This window comes from Cuculus canorus, chromosome 1, assembly GCF_017976375.1.
Source record: "Cuculus canorus isolate bCucCan1 chromosome 1, bCucCan1.pri, whole genome shotgun sequence".
Lineage (NCBI taxonomy): Eukaryota > Metazoa > Chordata > Aves > Cuculiformes > Cuculidae > Cuculus > Cuculus canorus.
In genome coordinates, this window is record NC_071401.1 from 24072482 (window position 1) to 24092533 (window position 20052).

Below are 20052 nucleotides of genomic sequence, written 5' to 3' on the forward strand. Positions count from 1 at the left end.
TTCTGGCCTGCACGGTAGCACACTTCCAGACATGTTGCGGGGGCTTACTCAGGTCAGGAGTTCTTTCCAGTAGGTAGTGTGGACAAGGCCCTCAGTTTCAGAAGCAAGGACAGTTTAGGTTTCACTCAGCTTGATTTACACACCAGCAGACATAAAAAAGAAGGGAGATAGACAAAGGAAAAATAAAAATAAAATAATAATTTTCATTCTGATATTCCAGTAACACGCAATTTGTCTGGGATGCTATGTTTGAGACTTGCAAACTTTTTGGAACTTTCAAATTATTCTAAGTTGCTTCTTTCATAGGTGACATTTAAAAGTTAATATGTTTTTAAAGAAGGATTTGAGGAGAATATTTATGAGGTGCTCAGGAAGACTGTGAGCGCCACATGATGACTTAAAGAAGGGAGATGCTCTTCAAGGACAGATTCTCACTAAGACCAGTTCACAAAGTGCACCTGTATTGGCTTTTACTCTGCTGGTTTTGCAGATGGCATGAGGGATGCATGCAGGGTTTAGAAAAATACTGTCATTTGCCAAACACAAAAGAATGATACCTTTAGGAGGAGAAATATTCCATTTCCTTAGACATTTTCTCATGACCTCTGATGTAGTCTGGGCCAAATTAATTGCTTACTTAGCCACAGTTCATTTAACCAATTCAAACAGGGTTACAATCAAGAATCCATGTGGTACTTCAGAACTGATTGTACTCTGGAACATTAATAAAACCAGGAAATGAGGATCTTGATATTCTAGTTGCCTGAAATAACGCTTTCAGTGTTATTAGGCTGGAAAATGCTATGTTCAGCCAGTACCCAGTTTGGGTTGACAGTTGATGGTGAATAATACAGATAAACTCTGCTGGCTATGGAGCCAAACTTGAGTTCAAAAGAACATTTAAGAATGCACTTAAATGCATTGCTGGATTAGGTTGGGTCTAATTATGTAATTAAAATAAGCACACTCCTTTGTGTTTTCCTGAAGCTGAGCCTTGCCCAGGAACAGTTTGCTGAAGTTCAGTGTTAATAAAACTAGAAGTGAGTAATATAATTTGGAATCTCAAAATAAAACTGTAATTCTGACAATACTAACAGATCCCATTAGACCCTGCTTTTAACCTACGAAGTGTGTGTTGATTCTGAAAAGTCGAATAGTTGACCTAGAATACATATATAATTTTAGGAACCCTTAAATATTTAAGCTGTAAAATGCTATGCTGTGATAGTTGTAAAGAGACAGAAGTATCAAATAAAGAGGATCTTCCTGCATTATCACATCTAATTAAAACCTGTGGTAATAAAAATTCATCAGCATGCCAGAAGTGTTGTTTGGGTTTTCTCAGTATGTATGTGTAATGGAGAGGAAGGATCAAAAAAGAATATAACTTGTTTGCATACAAGGTAGTGCTGCGTTGAAGGCACTTATGCTGCCCTGGAGTGAGCTGCAGTGCAGTGCAGTGCCATTAGTAGCTCAGTTGCTGCAAACAGCTCAGGGGTAGTGTGCTCTGCTCTGGGGCTGAGGTTTGGCACGCCTAATTAGAAGCATTGCTCAACTGTCACTGCACAGCTTCTCTTTCTAAATCTGGTTTGTCTAGAGCCAAGTCAGGTACCTTGACTGCCTTGCACAGTGCACCCGTGTACTGTTGGAAATATCTTCCCTGAATGGTATTTGAGGCAGGCGCCAAGATGCTTATCTGACCTAATATATTGTTCTTGCATAGGAATATTGCAAACATTGTTGATATGGTGTAATCTACGAAGGAAAGATGAGCACTGTGATAAATTTGATTTTGTTCTTTCCTCAGCCATCCGGTACGATGGAGTTAATGTGTTTGGCTACACAGTGTGGTCCCTCCTGGATGGCTTTGAATGGCACAGGGGATACAGTATTCGGCGTGGATTGTTTTATGTTGATTTTCAAAGCCATGACAAGAAATTGATGCCTAAATCTTCTGTGTTATTCTATCAAAAGCTGATAGAAAAAAATGGCTTCCCACCTTTGCCTGAAAACCAGCCCATGGAAGGGATTTTTCCTTGTGGCTTTGCTTGGGGAGTTGTTGACAATTATATCCAGGTGAGTCTGATGATAAAGCCTGTCCAGCCAGATCAGTGCACAAGTTCATACTGATAAATTTGCAGGATGGAGTGCCTTGGCTGATATATATTACTACAGTGCTGCAAGGAGATAGGTACAAGGCTTTTGTGCCAAACCTTGTGTCTTTCAGTCTTCACTAGTCTGAGTGTGACTGAGGAGATCTAGTCAGATAGAGATATGATAAATTACATTTTAGAAAAACATGGAAATTGAAAAGGGTCTGATGCTCATCTTCCTGGGATGTGTTATATGAGCAGTTACTGGAAGTCAGTCATTTTTGAATGGAAGTTGATTACAGCTGCTGAAATGTATTTCCAAAAGTCCTAGCCTATGAAATGGGTATTATTATTGCTTTTTTGTGTCCATAATTTTAATGATTAGATATTTGTCTGCTTTGAAAGTCTTTGTGAAATCTCTTCGAGCTCCAGTGGCATGTATCTACATGCTATGCATTTACATTTTGGTACCCGTGCTAGAGAGCTTTATGTAAAAAAAAAAAAAAAAAAAAAAAGTAGACAATATTAGATTTAGATGGCATTTCTGTATTCCTTTCTTGACATTTTGTGCAGTACTGTGTGTGACTCTGTGGCTTCAGTGCCCGCAGATAGCACCTAACCAGATCATGGATTCAGTCCATAGCTTTCCCTCCTTATTTCAACTAAATCTGATAGGTCAGGAGACCCTTCAGATTTTAAGATTTCATAGTCTATGTAGAAATTGTATAATAGCTTAGTTACAGTCTCTTTAACAGTTTGGGTCTGTAATTCTCAAATGCTGTTTTGGCTAGCAGGCCCTCTCTAACCACAGTAGAGAGGTGTAGTTAAATTCAATGCTGAGGATGGATCTAAGAACAGAGTTTTTGATTTAGGTTTTCCATGAAGGCACAATGTTTCATAAGGTTAATATATAGGGGGCTTGTGCTCACTCCAGAGGTAAGATCTGACTTTATTCTCTTGAAAAATACTTCCACCTCCTTATCTGGTATACAGATTTCCAAGAAAATTCAGCAGTCATTATCCGCCTAGCTCCCAGATAGATTAAGAATTAGAGACAAAATTGCTGCCTTTGGGATCGATAACAGCTATAAAGTTGCGGAGTCAGTCAGCCTAAGACAGCTAAAAAATCCCTCCCATGCCCCAAACCTTCAAAACTGAATATTTTCATTTCAAAAGGCCATTCAAACATTTTGTGCTGTAAGGCTTAGGGAGCGTGATTTGTGGATGCATCACAGTGGAAAAACTCTTTCGACATCATTCCCACAGTATTAGTGGCAATGCATGCTTTAGTAATCTACAAGGGACAATTCTCCAGAAAAGCAATTTCCCTCAGACATGCTGGTTTTTATTACTTTCTTCTATAAGTACAGTACTGACCTCTCCGGAGAACTGATTTTCAGCAGCGTCTTTATACAGTCTGCAGAGCCTCAGCTGCAAGTTGAACACTGGTTGTAGGCTGACACCTGCTTTTCAAACAGAGGGCAGGAGATGGAAAACTGAACTCAGGGGAACCTTGAACCAAAAAAAAAAAAAGGAAGAGAGAAATAAACATATGTGGGACCAGTACGATGTAGTTTGGATCTTTGGATCTTTCTTGTAAGAGTTATTGTCAAGTATGAATGAGATTTTACACTATGCATTATTTTACACAATTCACTTTTCCATTTTCTAGTCATTGTTTCATCAAAAAGTGAAAGTATAATTTTATGGGATCCTGAGAAGCTCATCTTCTACTGCATCTAGTATGTCTTACAGGCAGTTCTGGCATCTGAAGTGCTAAATACTTATAGGGAATACATTTACTGTTGGAGTGACAGATAGTGGGTTTACTAGGAGACCCCCTGAAAAACTGAGGCATAACAACCTGCTGAAATAATTTGGAAGTGAGTTCAATATGAGTTAAATAGAAAAGGCTGTGTTTAGCAAGAAGGAAAAAATTTACTTGTCAATGAAATTCATGCTAACAATCAAGTACAGAGCATTACTCATCTTTCATCATAGTCAGGAAATAAACTGAACATAGAAATGATGTTGCATTCATTATTTCTTTTACTGCATTCAGGGAGTGGTCTTGAAACAGAAGCTACTGTGTAATTTATGACAGAGAGCCTTTCTGAAGGTCCTTAGGTGTAGCTTCTTAATCCTGAAAGGAAAACATATTATAAATTACTGTAGTCTTTGCTGAAGATCTGCATCTCTGGAGATCTGTCACGAGCTTCATGCTTTATCCCTAAGCAATCCTTTGTTTTCCATACAGACAATCTAGAGAAAATACATGTGTGATGACCATTAGCATAAGCTTGTTTGGAAAGTAGGATGAAAACGATGTATAGATCTGGTACTTTTCTAGCGCCACATGTTAACAGAAGATTAATTATTTGATATGAAACAGAGATGTTATCGTATTAGAGATGTGAAAGAAGTGCTAAATGAAATGTTTTTATTTATGATGTTATTTCAATAAATTGTGCCTGATAGTTATGATGTTCTCACCTTTCTAGAACAAACAGCTCAAATCTGGTATGTTTCTTATTCTACCCAGGTAGACACGACACCCGCACAGTTTCTTGACTCTAACGTTTATGTGTGGGACGTTCACCAGACGAAGAAGCTTATTAAAGTGGATGGAGTTTTCACCTCAAAACGCAAGCATCATTGTGTTGATTTTGCTGCTATCAGGCTCCAGATCTCTCTTCTGCAAGAAATGCATGTCACACACTTCCATTTTTCACTGAAATGGTCTTCAATCCTTCCCTTAGGTAACCTTTCCCTAATCAACCACACACTTATACATTATTATCAGTGTTTTGCTAGTGAACTTCTCAGAGTTAACATAACTCCTGTTGTTGCTTTATGGCAACCTATGGCTGATAATCAAGAGCTTCCAGTTTCCCTTGCCAAATATGGAGCTTGGGAAAACCCAGAAACAGTTCAGGCTTTTGTTGAGTATGCCAAATTCTGCTTTACAAGTCTTGGGGACCATATCAAATTCTGGATCACAATGAATGAACCATCTGTGAAAAACTTGACATATACAGCGGGCCACAACCTATTGAAAGCCCATGCAAAAGCCTGGCATCTTTATGACAAAGAGTTCAGGAGATCTCAGAAAGGTAAAATATCTATAGCTCTGCAAGCCGACTGGGTAGAACCAGCTTGTCCCTTTTCCAGGAATGACCAAGAAGTTGCTGACAGAGTTTTAGAGTTCGACATTGGCTGGCTTGCAGAGCCCATCTATGGAAATGGTGATTACCCACAGGTCATGAGAGCATGGCTTCACCGAAGAAACAGTGTTGACTTATATAATTTCCACTTGCCTTATTTCTCAGAAGATGAGAAGAAGTTAATCCAGGGCTCATTTGATTTTTTTGCTTTGAGTCACTACACCACTACCCTTGTGGGCTGGGAGAAAGAAGATGCGCTAAAATATGACCACTATCTTGAAGTTCAAATGATCAATGACATTACATGGCTGCACTCCCCCAGCAGAGCTGCAGTAGTGCCCTGGGGACTACGTAAATTGCTCAAGTGGGTTAAATCAAAATATGGTGATGTCCCAATTTATGTTACGGCGAATGGAATTGACGACGACCACAATATGGTGCATGATAAGCTTAGAGTGTATTACATACAGAATTACATCAATGAAGCTTTAAAAGGTAAGGAACCATAGATAGTTTATATGTCACAAATCCCACTATCAGTATGCACTGTTGGATAGAATATGTTGAACTTTAAAAAAAGAAATCCTATGTAGAATGCCTCATAAATGAGATGTTACTGCAGCATAACACACAGGTTTTCCTTTCATTTATGATTAATTAATTGTTTTACTAAACATCAGGAGGATTGACCTTGCACATATTTTGCATAAGACAGCAGAAGAACTTTTTAGTGGATTCAAGAAATTTAAGTAGATGTTATGTGAATAGTTTTCACATGTATTTAGTCAGATTTTGTTCTTATTGCATGTCTGCTGTTTTGCTTTGTTGCTTCTCTCCACTGATGTGCCTTAGGGCTGGGTATGAGTTCTGTTCCTCAGCTGTCTGTGTGTCTTATCCAGCAGTGATCTTGGCCCTTCATAATAATTCAGTGATCTACCTCATTATGCCATTTCCTGGACTCTTTCCTGCTATTCAAAACTCAAACCAGTCTTTTTCTCTCGAAGATTCATGAATTATAAGGCAAAGTGGAGGCATTTTGAGTCATGCTGTCATACAACGCACTTTTTAGAAAAGCACAAGACTTGAATAATTTTTACTGTTGGAGAATCTTCTACATCTCACTGTAAGCTGTTCTAGTGGCTAATTATTTACCATTTTTAGATATATATGTATGTATAGGTATGTATAAATCTTACTCATATATTTTTTTTTAGCTTCTTCTTTAAGCCATTTTATTGTACATTTCCATGTATTTTACCTGTGTAGGTATTCATAGACAGAAAACAAGCCCTGTCTCATTTATCTCTTTGGTAAATAGCACAGACAATGCTTTTTGTGTCCGTTACTATAAAACGTTATTTAGAACCTTTTGAGTATTAAACTTCTTCCCATTTGCCAGCATTCTTCTTGTGAGGGGTAAACCTAGACCTGAGCACATTGTTCCTGCCACAGCCATACCTGTATCTCAGGCAGGTGTAATGTAACCTCTTACCCTTTTACTCCTCTTTCATACATCTAAGCAGCCCATTTGCCCTTTTGGCCACAGCAGCAGTTTGTTTACACACTTTCTGTGCTTATACACTGAGATTTCAAACTTTGTTACAGACTTCTGCCCTCCAGGCAGAATTTCCTCTACCAAACTATGGTCTGCTTGTTCTTTGACATCCTTGTGTTTGGTCATGTTCGAATGCCAGTTTCTTGTACAAAGCTTGCTGCAATAGCTAAATTATGTCCCTAATCTTTGTGTTATTTGCAAACTTTGTGATAAATAGTTTGACTTTTCTTTCAGGTTGCTGATATATTTAAGATCATTAAATATCTTGATGCTAAAAGCCAATTTCCATGACTATGGTAGAAATACACCTACTATGACACTTACTTACTTGCAATTACTTTTCTAGACTTAGAAAAGTCTTGTCTCTATCTGAGACCAGTTGAAATTTGTTTATTATGAGCTTCCTTTGGACTTGTAACATTCTGTTTTCTTGATCCAAATGCCATATAATGCCAAGTTGGTTGCCTTGTGAAGTTCTAAGGATATTACATCATTACTGTTATTGATCTGCTAATCTCATAAAAAAAGATGTCAAGTTAGTTTGAGAAGATTTATTTTTCATAAATCTAAGCTGATTGGCATTAATCATATATATCTCCTGTAATTCTTATTTATCAACTTTATATAATCTATTCCACCCTTTTGCTAGGTAGTGAAGGATGGCTGGCAATTCCATAATTTTCAAGGTCATCCTGTCCACTCTGTAAAGTATTGGCTTTTATGTCCTCCTCTGTAATTTCCACCTCTTTTATGGATTACTGAATGTCAGTATTAAGTGCCCAAGAGCTCCTTCTCCAGAATTTTGAAGCACTGGCTGCATGTTTTCTGCATCTGTGGTTAAAAAGCTCATGGTTTCATTCTCTTTCTTTCTGTATTGCTTCTCTCCAACCACTTTAGACCATACCAGTTCTTGCCACTTGTCTTTTCAAACCACTTATAGATACGGGCTTTTCTCCCAGTTCCTGCTAGCCAGAACACTTTCACACCCACCCCACCCACCCCACCCCGGCCCTGTTTTTTACAAAACTTTGTCATTCATACTGATTTGGTACCAGTATCTCCTAGTCTCTTCTCTTCTCTTCTCTTCTCTTCTCTTCTCTTCTCTTCTCTTCTCTTCTCTTCTCTTCTCTTCTCTTCTCTTCTCTTCTCTTCTCCCTGGAAATAGTTCCTTTATTTTTCAACTTAACCATCACATGTAAGCCATATTTTCCTATATCTTTTTTTATTTCCTATATCTTTTCACCTTCTTTGTCATGGATGAATATGTCCCTACTAATTAGACATAATACTTGCCCTAAAGCTCACTCTCACGCTATTGACATACACTCCTCCATAGTCCATCAGTAATACCAGCTTTTTTATTCTCTTTTCTTCCCCTACTCTGGTATTGTGGTTTTGTCCATCTTGTCCTTACACAGGGAGCAAGCTCTCAACCTTGGCATCATGACTGATTCAGGTGTCTCCAAAACTTGCATTTTTTTTTTCTGCAAGGCCCTGTGCGGTAACTGAGATTAAATACAGATCTTGTGTCCTTACCTCAGTGTCCCACAGGAGAGGAATGAGAGGGGATGTGGTACATATGTGCTCTCGCCTTTAAGTTCATATTCTGCCTTCTTCCTCCACCTGGTTTCAGGGATTTCATGTGACAGCATTTGTGCATATAATGTTGCTTACCTGCACTGTTGCAGATTTGTGCAGATAAATGATTCACGAATACAGTACGGGACCCTTTGGACTAAAATTATATTTTTAAGAGCTTTGTACACTAAGTATATTTTTGACACTTGAAAACAAAGAACAGCAGAAACTATGTAACACCATTAAATCCACATGCAGTTTTACAAACACAAACTGTCCTGGGTAGCATCTCTATAAGAGGGCATGTAAATATTACTTCATTTTACACGTAAAAAGTAGGCTAGAGGTGCTAAATGTCTTGCATGTGCCTGCAGAAATTGTTTCCAGAGGCATATGAAAATTTAGCAATTGTTATCTTTCAGTCCTGTATTCACCTGCTAGAAGATGTTGCTTTAATTTGTTAAAAATAGTGATTTTGGAGGATAAGTACTACAATTTGGGCTTACTGCTGTTGATTGATTGTTTTTTTTCAAGCAGGACTGAGGGGTCAAGGTTAAACTCCAGCTGCTGTATCTCTTCCTGTAGCTAAGTTAGCAGTATGGATTGTGAACTTGGTTCTCAGTAAAGACTAATAGAGGTCATCTGAGATCAGAAACTCTGGTCAACAAAAAGAGAGGACTATGACTTGCATAACCCTTCCATTTGCACCTTGATATCCCAGTACACGGCCTTAACATGGGCACATCTCTTTCTGGTGTCATTGTGCCTTTGCTTGTGAGAAGTGCAGCCTGATACCCTTTGTCTCTTGGCTGTCCACATCAGGAGGTGGTCTGCAAGAGAGAAGGAAAAGTCAGAGAAATTGGCTGCAGAAATCCAGGTGCAGGAAAACCCAAATCTGTATTCTGTCATGCATAAAAGGGAAAGCCATGTTTTCACGGTAGGCTCCATGCTGATCATTAAATACAGTCGTGTACTCACAACTGTGTTTACCAAGCATAAAGAAATAAAATGCAGGATACTCAGAGATCACACTGTCTGGCAGTGGCTGACAGATTCTTACTTGTTATGACAAACATTTCACAGACATATGTGTGTCTTACCTTATTTTTGGAAAGAGAAGTGCAGGGGTCAGTTTAATATCACCTTGCCCCTGTTTTATATATTGACATATGGTACTGCTCTTGAATGCTGAAGTGACGTTGATTAATTACTTCAACCCTTTGTTGGTTAATTTTTTTTTTTTTTTTTTTTTTTTTCCAGCCTACACCTTGGATAACATTAACCTGCAAGGATATTTTGTCTATTCTTTTAATGACAAGACTGCTCCTAAATATGGTCTCTACAGTTATGTTGCAAATCAATATGAACCAAAGCCTTCTATGAAACATTACAGGGAAATAATTAGCAATAATGGTTTTCCTGGTCCTGAAAGTCCTGAGGTGATGTGCCCAGAAGAGATTGCCTCGTGTCCTGAATGCCACTTCTTCCGAACCAGGAAATCATTATTAGTCTTTGTCTCTTTCATATTTGTTGGTTTTATTGTTACTATATTTTTCATTACTTACTACTCCAAGAGGGTAGAAAGAAGGTATAAATAAAGCTGCCCCTTTGAATACATCACTCACTGCCCTTCCTCTTGCTTCTGCTTGGGAAATCTGAAGCAAGAGTGCACGATGTTGTGATTGCTTCAGCACTAGGAAGGCATTTACATTGCCTGTTACTGCAGAAGATTGACACCAAGGAGTGCTTGGTAGCATATGGCTTCCAGAAATAGTTTTCTCTGGTTTATGACCATTCCTTAATTCTTGTAGTTGAGGTCACCTCACAAGCTTCGATGGGACCTGGTCCTGAGCTTTCCTCTCCTCAGTATTTCCTCACTGAGTTGGACATGTACAAGCATATTTAAAAGACATGGAGTGATGGAAAAACCTCAGTGTCAAATTATCCAAGAGAAGATCGGGGTAAACCAAAATGGTTTACTTTTCCAAATAAGGATTTAATGTTGATGTTGCATGATCAGAGACAACAACTGACTGGAGGAAGGAATGTGACTGAGCAGAGATGGAAGAGAATTGCACAAAGCAGCGCTGGAGGAAAGGATACTCCAGCGAGTTGGGGAAGTGACTGGGAGACATGAATCTGTGATGCTGGGAGCTCTTGATAAATCAGTTAACTACTACTCAGGTTGCTGACGGCTGCATCTGACTTTGAGATATCATCACAGAACTTCAGCTAAAGGAACTGTGTCTTCTCAGTTGGGAGAGAAGCAGGGGTATGTCCGGGGATGACAGGGGTCATGATGGCTGATGGGAAGAGATAGGGAGGGTGAAAGGGCTTCTCTTTGATTTGCTCAGTAAATAACAGAGAGCAGGAACTGGAATGTCTTTGCTGTCTCAGTTGTCAGAAATCTGTGTGTCCATGGGCAGAGCAGGGGCACCCATTGCACACAGCTGGCACTGTGATGCTGCCTGGCTACTTACCTGCTGGAAACTTGTGGGTAAGCTAGTAAGATGCAATCTGCATGCCATTTGTGTTGATTGTGGAGACTTTAAATCCCACCATTTTGATGCAATAATCTAGCACTTTATTGCTGCTATCGCCAGGGTCTGAAATATGGGAGCTGCTGGTCCAAACATCTTCCAGGTTGGCTGGAGGATGTCCTTTGAGCAACTGGCTCTGGCCCTAGCAGCATTTCATCCACAAGTGTTGCTGAACCTCTGCACGCCTCTCATTTTTCACTCAGCAAGATAAATAAGCAGGATATTAGCAACATTGTTTATTAGTAGAAACAGAGAATGGAAAAAACCTGCACATTATTTTGCCTGCCTCATGAATCACTACATTAGGAGTGTCCTCAGTATAAAGCAATGAGATCATTTTGCTCCGCTCTCTAACTCTAGACTTGCATCACCTTCAGTTGTAATTGTATTTTTATTACTATGTAAATAATGTCAGACACTGGAAAGAATATTTTAAGGGAAATGTGCTCTGTGTTAGTTAAGAATTATTTATCTACTGAAGCTGATTATGCTGTATTAAATATGATGTTTATCTACTAGATGGCTAGTAGATGACTAAATGACCTCCCAGGGTTCTTTTCAACCTGAGTACTCTATGATTCTGTGATTCTATACTGTAAATTAAAATTTACATATGAAATATGATTTTCATTTATAACTTAAGATTATATTTTTTCTTAAATGATCTATAGAAATAGAGAAGAATTAGTATCTTGCCATAATGATTAATATATTTGACCTCTAGTTCCAGCCTTAAAATCTTTTTTGCAGTAATGCATATCTTGATAGTGAAAAATTCAGGGTAAATGACGAAGGATTAAAAATGTATAAAAATAATTTATAGCCTGATAGGACTTGCTGAAGAATAGCAATTTAAACTGCTGTATATTTATGCATTGGTGCCCAGTGCAGTGTGGATTTCAAAGAAATAGCTCTCAGTGAATATGTGAAATGCCAAATGGCTTTCTCCATGGCATGGTAATGATTCACCTTGTAATACATTGCTCCAGTAGTCAGATGCCTTCACAATACATAACAAAAAGTGGCATTCATTTAATACAAACTGTAGCCAGGTTGTACCTAACTTGTATGCTACGTGTGTGCATGTATCTATGTTAGAATTGTTTTGCTGTTCTCAGACAAAGAGTCCGAGAAGCTGAGTGTCCGTGCTTCCCCTGGTTTTGAGGGGTTAGGGAGCCTGGGCAGGGCAAGAGCATGGGTGCCATGCTGTTGGGCACTGGCCCTTCCTGACACTTCACTAAGCTCTAACCATCCAGTTCCTGTCCTCTGCTCTTTGATGGCCCAGCTCCAGTGCAATGTGTAAAACAGCAGTCTGAGCATGGACGAGACACTGCAGGCTCTTCCTGTAGAGGCTGGGTGATATGTATCCGCCGGCAGGCAGATGGCACCAGCTGGATATCTAATTTGTAGGTAAATTGGGATTTGTTGCTGTGAAGCAGCACATCCACCCATGGTGCCATGGCCCGTAGAAGTAACACAGCCTTTGGCGCAAGTCCTTTCAGGAGAGTTTTTAAATATCACTGCAGAGTAGCGACTGGCTCAAGTTCCAAAGTCTTCTAAGCGGTCTGCCTTCAGTGCTGCTTGTGCACAGCAATGTATAGCTCTTAGCAAATTAATTGCACAGTGATGAACCAGGGAAAATATAGGCTATTCTGATAGATAATGGTATGGTTTTGCCGTGGGAATTCATTTTATGTAATCAGAGGTCAGCATGAATTTGTCAATCTTCTTGAAAAAGCACTAGCAAAAAAGTATCTGTGAATAGGCAAAGTTTAGGTACCTGTACAAAAAGAATTGTGGTGTGCTGATGCGAATGGATGCAGTCATCACCTCCTGTGATCAGGCTGTGGGTTGTGGGGCAGTTCTTGGGTTTGATACCCATGTGTGAGCAACAATCACACCTCCCCGTCACCATCTGTGCATCTAGAGTAGCAAGGACTTTGAGCAGAGGGAACTCCATACTTGGACTGCAAAGACAGCTCAGGGCAGGATGGTACTTTATTTTCTGAAGAGCAACCGTAGTCTGCATGTAACGGATGCTATGTGCCATATGATATGCAGGCTACTTTCTCGATTTTAACTGTGCTTCTAGAATTAAATGTTGTTGCCAGCTTGCTCAGTGCTCCAGATCAAACATGTTGTAAAATACAAAAATTATATTTTTATTCAACATATTTTTGTGACAGAAGTGCAAAGCTGCTGTTTTATTTCCTGAAAAGATTGTGCAGTGTGACTCTGGAAATGATGTCTTTGCTAAATGAAAGAATGAATGTTATATTGTTTTTATAACAATCTCAGAATTGAAATAAAGATACTGTATGTAACAAGTTGTAATAAGATCTTACTGTTTAATCTGGCAAGTCTCTCTGTTTGCAACATGAATTAGAGAATATCTTAGAGGAGACTGTTATGGTAACTCTGGAGTGAGTTTGTGTTGCTGTTTGGTTTTTCAGTGCTTTATAAATAACTGAAACTTTTGTTGGAGGTTTCTGGGCCCTGTGTCCAAACAGACGTTTTTCCAGTAGACCTGGAGCTTTGGAAGGGGTTTGTTTCTTTGAATTTTTGTTGGTTGTTTTTTTTTTAGAGTGACTACTTAAAAAGCCTGGGGAAGTTACCACACCAATGTAAGTGTCTTTTGTTGCAATAGCTTATTCCATAGTAACACTGCAATAAATTTAAGAGCTGTTCTCTTCCAGCAGAGTTACTCAGAGGCTTAAAGGACTTTGTCAGCGTAGCTGTGGCACTAAGCAGTCAGTTTTTGTTATCCTTGTTAAACATCCTAAGGAAAGTAAATGTCAAGGTTAAAGGAAGTGGGTGCTGAAAGGGACAAGACTAATGAATGGGACAGTGGTCATATAATTGTCAGCATTTTCAAGACACAACTTGCCGTTCACTTTTCTTCTTGCATCATATTCGGTTACTTCTGAGTCACTTAGAAAACTTGATCTGTTGATCCTCCTTTCAAAAACCTATTAGGTGAAAATGTCCTTGTCAAGGGCAAAGAAGTCAGTTTACATGATAGATTTCAGATTCAACTGAGAAAGTTCAGTCTTGTTCCTTCTTCACTCATGCAAAGCCGAGAATAGGAGGAAAAGAAAGGGGAAAGAAAGCTCTTCTCATCTTTGATGTGCCACTTGTGGACTGCGAAACCACAGCTTGCCAGCCATCACAAGGCTATGGCTGATGCTGGCCAGTTGAGCCCATTCTCTTTAAGAGTTTGGAAAAAGAAAGAGTAATGAGGAGAGATAAAAGTGGCAGAGTCCAACACATCAGAGGCTTTTATTTTGTTTTGTGAGTAGATCAGGAACACCACTCTCCATCAAACTGTTCTGAGAAAATTAAGATGGTTAAGAAACCAGAAAGCTGAAGTAGCAATAGCCTACAGCTAATTCACTTGTGAGTGCTGACATTTTGCTGGCTATTATTTTGTGATGTTTTGTATGTTTGTGAAAGACTGGCAAAAGGGAGCCAGCACAGCAGAGAGAAGCCAGGGAAAATACTAATGAAGTAAGCAAAAAAGCCACAGGCACAACTGGATGCATGAGTTCTTCACCCTGGGAGCTGAGGGAGCAGTACCGTGCTGTTGGGATGGGCCATGGGACTTTGAATATTCTCTGTTAAAAAATAAAATTTTAAAAATCTATTCTGAAAACTCCCTACATCCCATATTTATCCCATAATGATACACCTCCTACATGATGAATTTTACTGTTAAAAAACTTCCCTTCATCACAACAGTTACCCAAAACACAGCATAGCAATGCATCATTATCTGGTCCCAGCTCTCCTGAGCTCATCCAAATGGATTTCCAGCCTGTGTCCCAGCAGTCCCTGGGCATCTGAGGTACAGGAGAGGTAGTCACTGTCACTGGCATGATGATCCAAGCAGTAAGAATGATAGTGGTGAAGCTTTTGAAATACTGGAAATTCAGATCAAGTTGAATTAGTTTCTACTTCAGTCCTTCTCTACTAGTCGGAAGAGTTTCTTCCTTACTAAGACAGTAACACACAAAGATTTTATTGGTAGTGAGGAATGAGTTTTGACTCTTCCTCCCATGACCTGGGATGTATAATGTACTTCTCACTGATGTTTTTCTGGCATCAGTTGTTGCAGGGAAAGAGAGGATCTGGGCAGTGCCTTCTCAGTCCCACCTGTTCAACTCACAGGAGATGTATGAGCCTCCAAGCAGAGCTTCCCCCTGAGGCTGCACTCTCTTGGGTTGTGCATCCAGGCCAGAGACCTACCAAGCCCCAGGTGCCTCCCAAATGGGATGTGCAGCGGGTCGTGCAGGAAAAGCAGAGCCAGTGGTATGCCCCAACAGGATGCTGTCTGGAATGGTGGCTTTGCTCTCAGCAGCAAGCTGGCTCTTGCACTGCTGCCTTCTGCGCTCAGAGTTCCATAACCAGGCTTTTGGCAGTGCTGTAAACTGGCAAGGCTGCACAAACACAACACCTGAGTGAAGAAATCTGGTTTTCCTCTCGCCAGAGGGAACTGTGAATTGGCCGCATGTTTAGTTGAAGAGGTGTAATGGTATAAACTACCTGCACTGTAAAGTTTTACGAGGTGACAAAGTTTTGTAGTCTGGCAATAACGCAGTTGGGCTGGAGACCATTGGATGCCCTGCCAGGAAATGGAGGGGAGTAAATCGGCAAGGAGAACTTCCCAGCAGGCTGCAGCCTCTCCTGTCAGCCTAGAGGGTGTCCCAAGGTGGGCGAAGATGCCTCTTCTTCAGCCTGGGTGATCCAGGGACTTAATGCTGCATAAAGAATGGAGCATGGCCAGCTCCAGCTCTCTCACCACCTCCTCCTCCTTCTTTCAACACCTATTTATTTACATTTGGGCTATGAAATAGGTAACTAAAGTTATGACGTATATATGCCAGACATATCGTTCATTAAGAAGACAAAATACTGGTCAGAGGCTTCATGGATTTTTTGTTGATGGTTATTACTTCACAGCAGCCCTTCTGCCTCCATTTCTCCACTAGGATCAAATGGATCTTATTTCCAAAAACTGAGAAAATAAATGCTTATAAAGTAAGCTGCCAGTGTTGCTTTCATCTCTCCCAGCACCAGTTGAGCCTTTAAGTCCACTTCTGTTGGAAGTTTGTGAATTTTACACACATTTGTAACTCATTTATCTGCCACATTGCTGCAGGATCCGTAAGTGGATGTTGCCTTTCCTTGCACCTCGCAGTGGGAGGCAGCAGGGTCCTACACTCGGCAGCACGTGGTTGCTTGTGCTTGGTATTCACAGGCACATTCCTCCAGCTGGTGATATGTTATTACTGGGCTGGAAGAAAAATAATGCAACCAAGATCTTTTTATTTTCTCCTTCTATCTGTTTGGTCATATTAATGTGGCATAATCATTATATAAATGCACAGGAGGCGCAGTCAAGGACACATTCATTTTTAAAGTCCTCCAATGCTCTTGTACTTCAGTCATTCATCTTCTGTCTTTAATTACAGCAAGTGATCTCAGAGGCACTTAAAAGATTAAATTACTCAATTATTTGAAAAACCCAAATGCAATAACTCTATTTCTTTTCTGATAAATACCAGTAATTGCTGAGAAACGTTGCTCAAGGCAAGAAATACTGGGAGGCCAAGGAGTCCATATTGTAGTATTTTGGCTTAGCCCAATGATACCCATTTAATTTTTCATTACTAGCAACCATTATTTTTATTTCCATTTCCGCAAACTTTTCCACTGCTCTTCTGGGGGCTTTAGCAGTGAGATGAATGTCACTGCTCAGCCATATGCAAGTGCCTTGGCACCTCTCTAAGTGCGGAGAGAATTGCATGAGACCACCGAATGATAGCCCTATCATAAAAAGACAAATGGCCAAGGCTGTGCATTGGCATGGCCAGGCAATAAACCCCATTCACTGTGGTTCTTGTGGATTGAGTTTGATTTGGTGTTTGAGAAGGGACTATGAATAAAACATGTGTGGTGGTTCACTCAATGGCAGGGCTGGGAATGCATTGGTTCTGTGCTGGTGGCCAATCTGGCTCAGGCTTTGCAGCCTCCCGGGAAGCGGAAAAGATGGACTGCCAAAAGCTGGCACTGAAACAGTACTCTTGGTGTCCCATGGTCCCCGCGGGGAGCTGTTGTCACGCCCTGTGTGTGGGTATGGTTGGCAATGCTGTGACAATGCAGCTGCAGAAGCAGACCTCATCCTCCACACCTGCAGCCTGTTGCTCACCAAGGATCTCCAAATACAGCTACTGAAGAAAATTTCCCTAAATCAGTTTTTTACCTCTTTTGAAAAGCATCAGCTCTGTGATAAGCCCAACACTTGAGCCCCGGGAAGGAGCTGGCATGATCCTTCCTCCTGGGCCAGGAGGGAAGGGAAATGACTCTTCAGAGGAAGAGAAATCCAGGCTGAAAATCCTGCACTTTTTCTTCAAAGGCCAGTTCTGAGTTCCTGTCCCATTGGGAACTGACCGACACTGGGCAAAATACCAGATGAGCCATGAAGCCAAGTTAATCTGAACTTACAGCCATGGTGTGCTCCTTGCTGGTGCTGGTTAGCCGACAGTGGTTGGGTGTTAGGTGTTGGTAAACAAACTCCCTGCTTTCAGCTACCCCCATGGCAAATCTCTAAACTGAAAGAGTCTGGGGGTGGGAAGAAAAAGATTCACTATTTGTGGTAAAACCAGACCAGCTGCGGTGCTTGTCCCACTGCCCTGAAGACCAAACTTGTCTGGAGTCAGCAAGGTGCGGTGGGGTGGCCAAGGGAGCTGGCAAACCCTGGGCTGCTGCCGTGCTCTGGTCTGGAGTGAGGCTGCACACAAGCACCCAGCGAGCATCTGTCCTGCACGTGTGCTGGGGCGCTGCCGGACAGCAGATGCTGCAGAGAGGGTTACTCTCAGCTGCCCCACCACCTGTGGTTCCCAAGTTTATTTAATTAAAAAACAAGTAAGTAAGTAATTTGATATGTATCCTCTCAAGGAAAAGGAGTTGTTCCAGCAAGGAGCTCACCAGGCAGGGTCTGGGAAGGGACAGATGGCCCTGTGGCTAATTTGCTCCCATAAACTGCAAGCTGTTGCAAATCCTTGCTCTAGCAAGTGCTGGCTCTGTGTTTCAGCCATGTGTCTGTCTCAGAGCTGTTAGGAGCAGGTGAAAGAGAAAAGCAGAGTCTGCAGTTTTATCCAGAGTTTCCCTAGTATCTTTTGCAGAATCGAGTATTTTGATCAAGAAAAAAGCCCTAATCCTCTAGCTGGCTGCCAGCAGAGCTCCCTGCAGCTGCTCTGGCCAAGCAGGGCAGCCTCCTGCTGAATCAGAAGCTCTTGCTGCAGAAAGAGGTATTTTCTTGTTAAAGTGCAGTCACAGCCAGGACCCCATCCTGTCTCCTTGCAGCTTGCTGCCAATGAACTGCAGATGCGGTTCAAGTCTCTGCTCAAGGTAAAGAGCAGTTCACTGCATTCAAACCACAGCTGCCTTTAGCCTCCCCATGTAGCCAGACACACACCCCCTGGGAGAGAACAGAGAGCCCCAACTTGTCATTGTGGTGGGACTGAGGGGCACTGTGAATTAGTACAGGCTCTTGGTTATTTTCCTGCCTCCATGGAGGAGAGGAGCAGAAACAATCTCTCCTCTCATCAGTGTTTTTGTCCTGCTGTGGGACATGGGGCATTTGCAGACTCAAGCCCTGGCCGGCTGGCAATGCCAGACGCTCCCTTATTGCCACTGAGACTATTGACCGCTTGGCCATGAGCACTTTGCCATGAAGGCTGAACCCTGAGGCCTCTTGTGCAGCCTGGTCTGGGTGAGTGGGGCACGGGCTGAAGCCCAGACTGCAGACGGGCTTGCAGGGACTGAGTTGGGAAGAGAGCACTTTGGGCTCAGGAGCTGGGTTTAGACAGTGGAAGAGAGCAGTGGAAAATATAATAGCTACCTGTGGAAGGTCAGTAGGAAGGTAGCAAGATAGAGATCCTAGTTTCAGAGTCAGAGGGGTGGAAGGAGATAAGTGTCCAGGTAATTTTTTCTGCAAGAGATGTTAACCTTCATCAGATGCCTGGAGACTCTGGTATCTGGGTCCCGATGTGGATTAGAGAGGATATCTGGGAGTGTGTGAGACCTCCCCAACAACAGCCTATAAAAGACAGGCAAATAGTTATCTGCATGGTTGTAATGTTTTCCCTGTCATTTACTCATCAACCCAGACCCACTGCTCTGCTCTGTATTAACCCCTGAATTCCACATGACCGCCTGTTTTCTGAGCTGAGTTTCTTGCACACAGAAGTGGTATGTCTACAGTCACACAGTGCTAGGTGGGATCTGTTCTGCATCCGTTGCTGCTTTGGGGGAAAACGTTAGCTTTCTACACAGTGTAGCCAAGTGATCCATGATATTGAGGGTCACAATTTAAATTGCACATTTTAGGAAAAACCAAACACACACCTTGCTATGAATCTGGGGTTTGATACCCCATATTCTTGTCCTGTCACACCACGTTGTAGCAACGTGGTCTGCCTGACCTAGCTTCCATCCAAATGAAGCCCTTGTGCACCTGTGACTGACACACATCTGGCAAAGACAGCACAATCCAGCCATGCTAGATCCCCAAGGGATTGTTAAGTGGGTCATGCCATTTAAGTACTATTTTCTCTCTGGCAAGGTCTGTGTTCATTCCCAGCTCTTCCATGTTGCTATTGAGCTGGAGTAGCAGTATCAGTTTCATCTCCTATTTGATTTGAAGGCTCCAGCAATCTTAGGGATATTTCTTCCAATATTTTCATCACAGTCATTTCAGTATGTTCAGCCTGTGCTCTCATCCAACAACTACCTCCCATTTCAAAAAGCAACCTCTCTCAGGCATGCCAAGATCCTCTAACACTGATGCTGATTATGCAGATTAAGTGCATTGGAGCGATGCCTTGCTGGTGACTCCTGCCTCCTTTCAGTCCAAAGTTTACTATCGAGCTTTCCCTGAGTGGTGGGACATAAAGGTTTATCCCCTCCTAGATGGTCACTTATAGCTGACTCCCTGCTCAGCATCCTGTTTTCTGACTCTCATTCTTCTGATTATTCAAGAGAGAGGGAAGAGATATGCGCCCATACAAAGGGACATTTGTAGATATGAGTAAGAAAAAACACAGGAATCACTATCCTGC

At 41.4% G+C, this 20052-nt stretch overlaps 1 protein-coding gene across 1 annotated transcript in view; it reads left to right on the forward strand.

The window, feature by feature from the left end:
- The window catches only part of KL (klotho), a 52466-nt gene extending 38446 nt beyond the window's left edge, over positions 1-14020 (forward strand). The window contains exons 3-5 of the mRNA XM_009566543.2: positions 1808-2076; positions 4636-5752; positions 9651-14020. Of these exons, the coding sequence (XP_009564838.2) occupies positions 1808-2076; positions 4636-5752; positions 9651-9988 (1724 nt within the window). The 3' untranslated portion in view covers positions 9989-14020. The remainder of the gene's footprint in view (positions 1-1807; positions 2077-4635; positions 5753-9650) is intronic.
- Positions 14021-20052: the final 6032 nt, after the last annotated feature.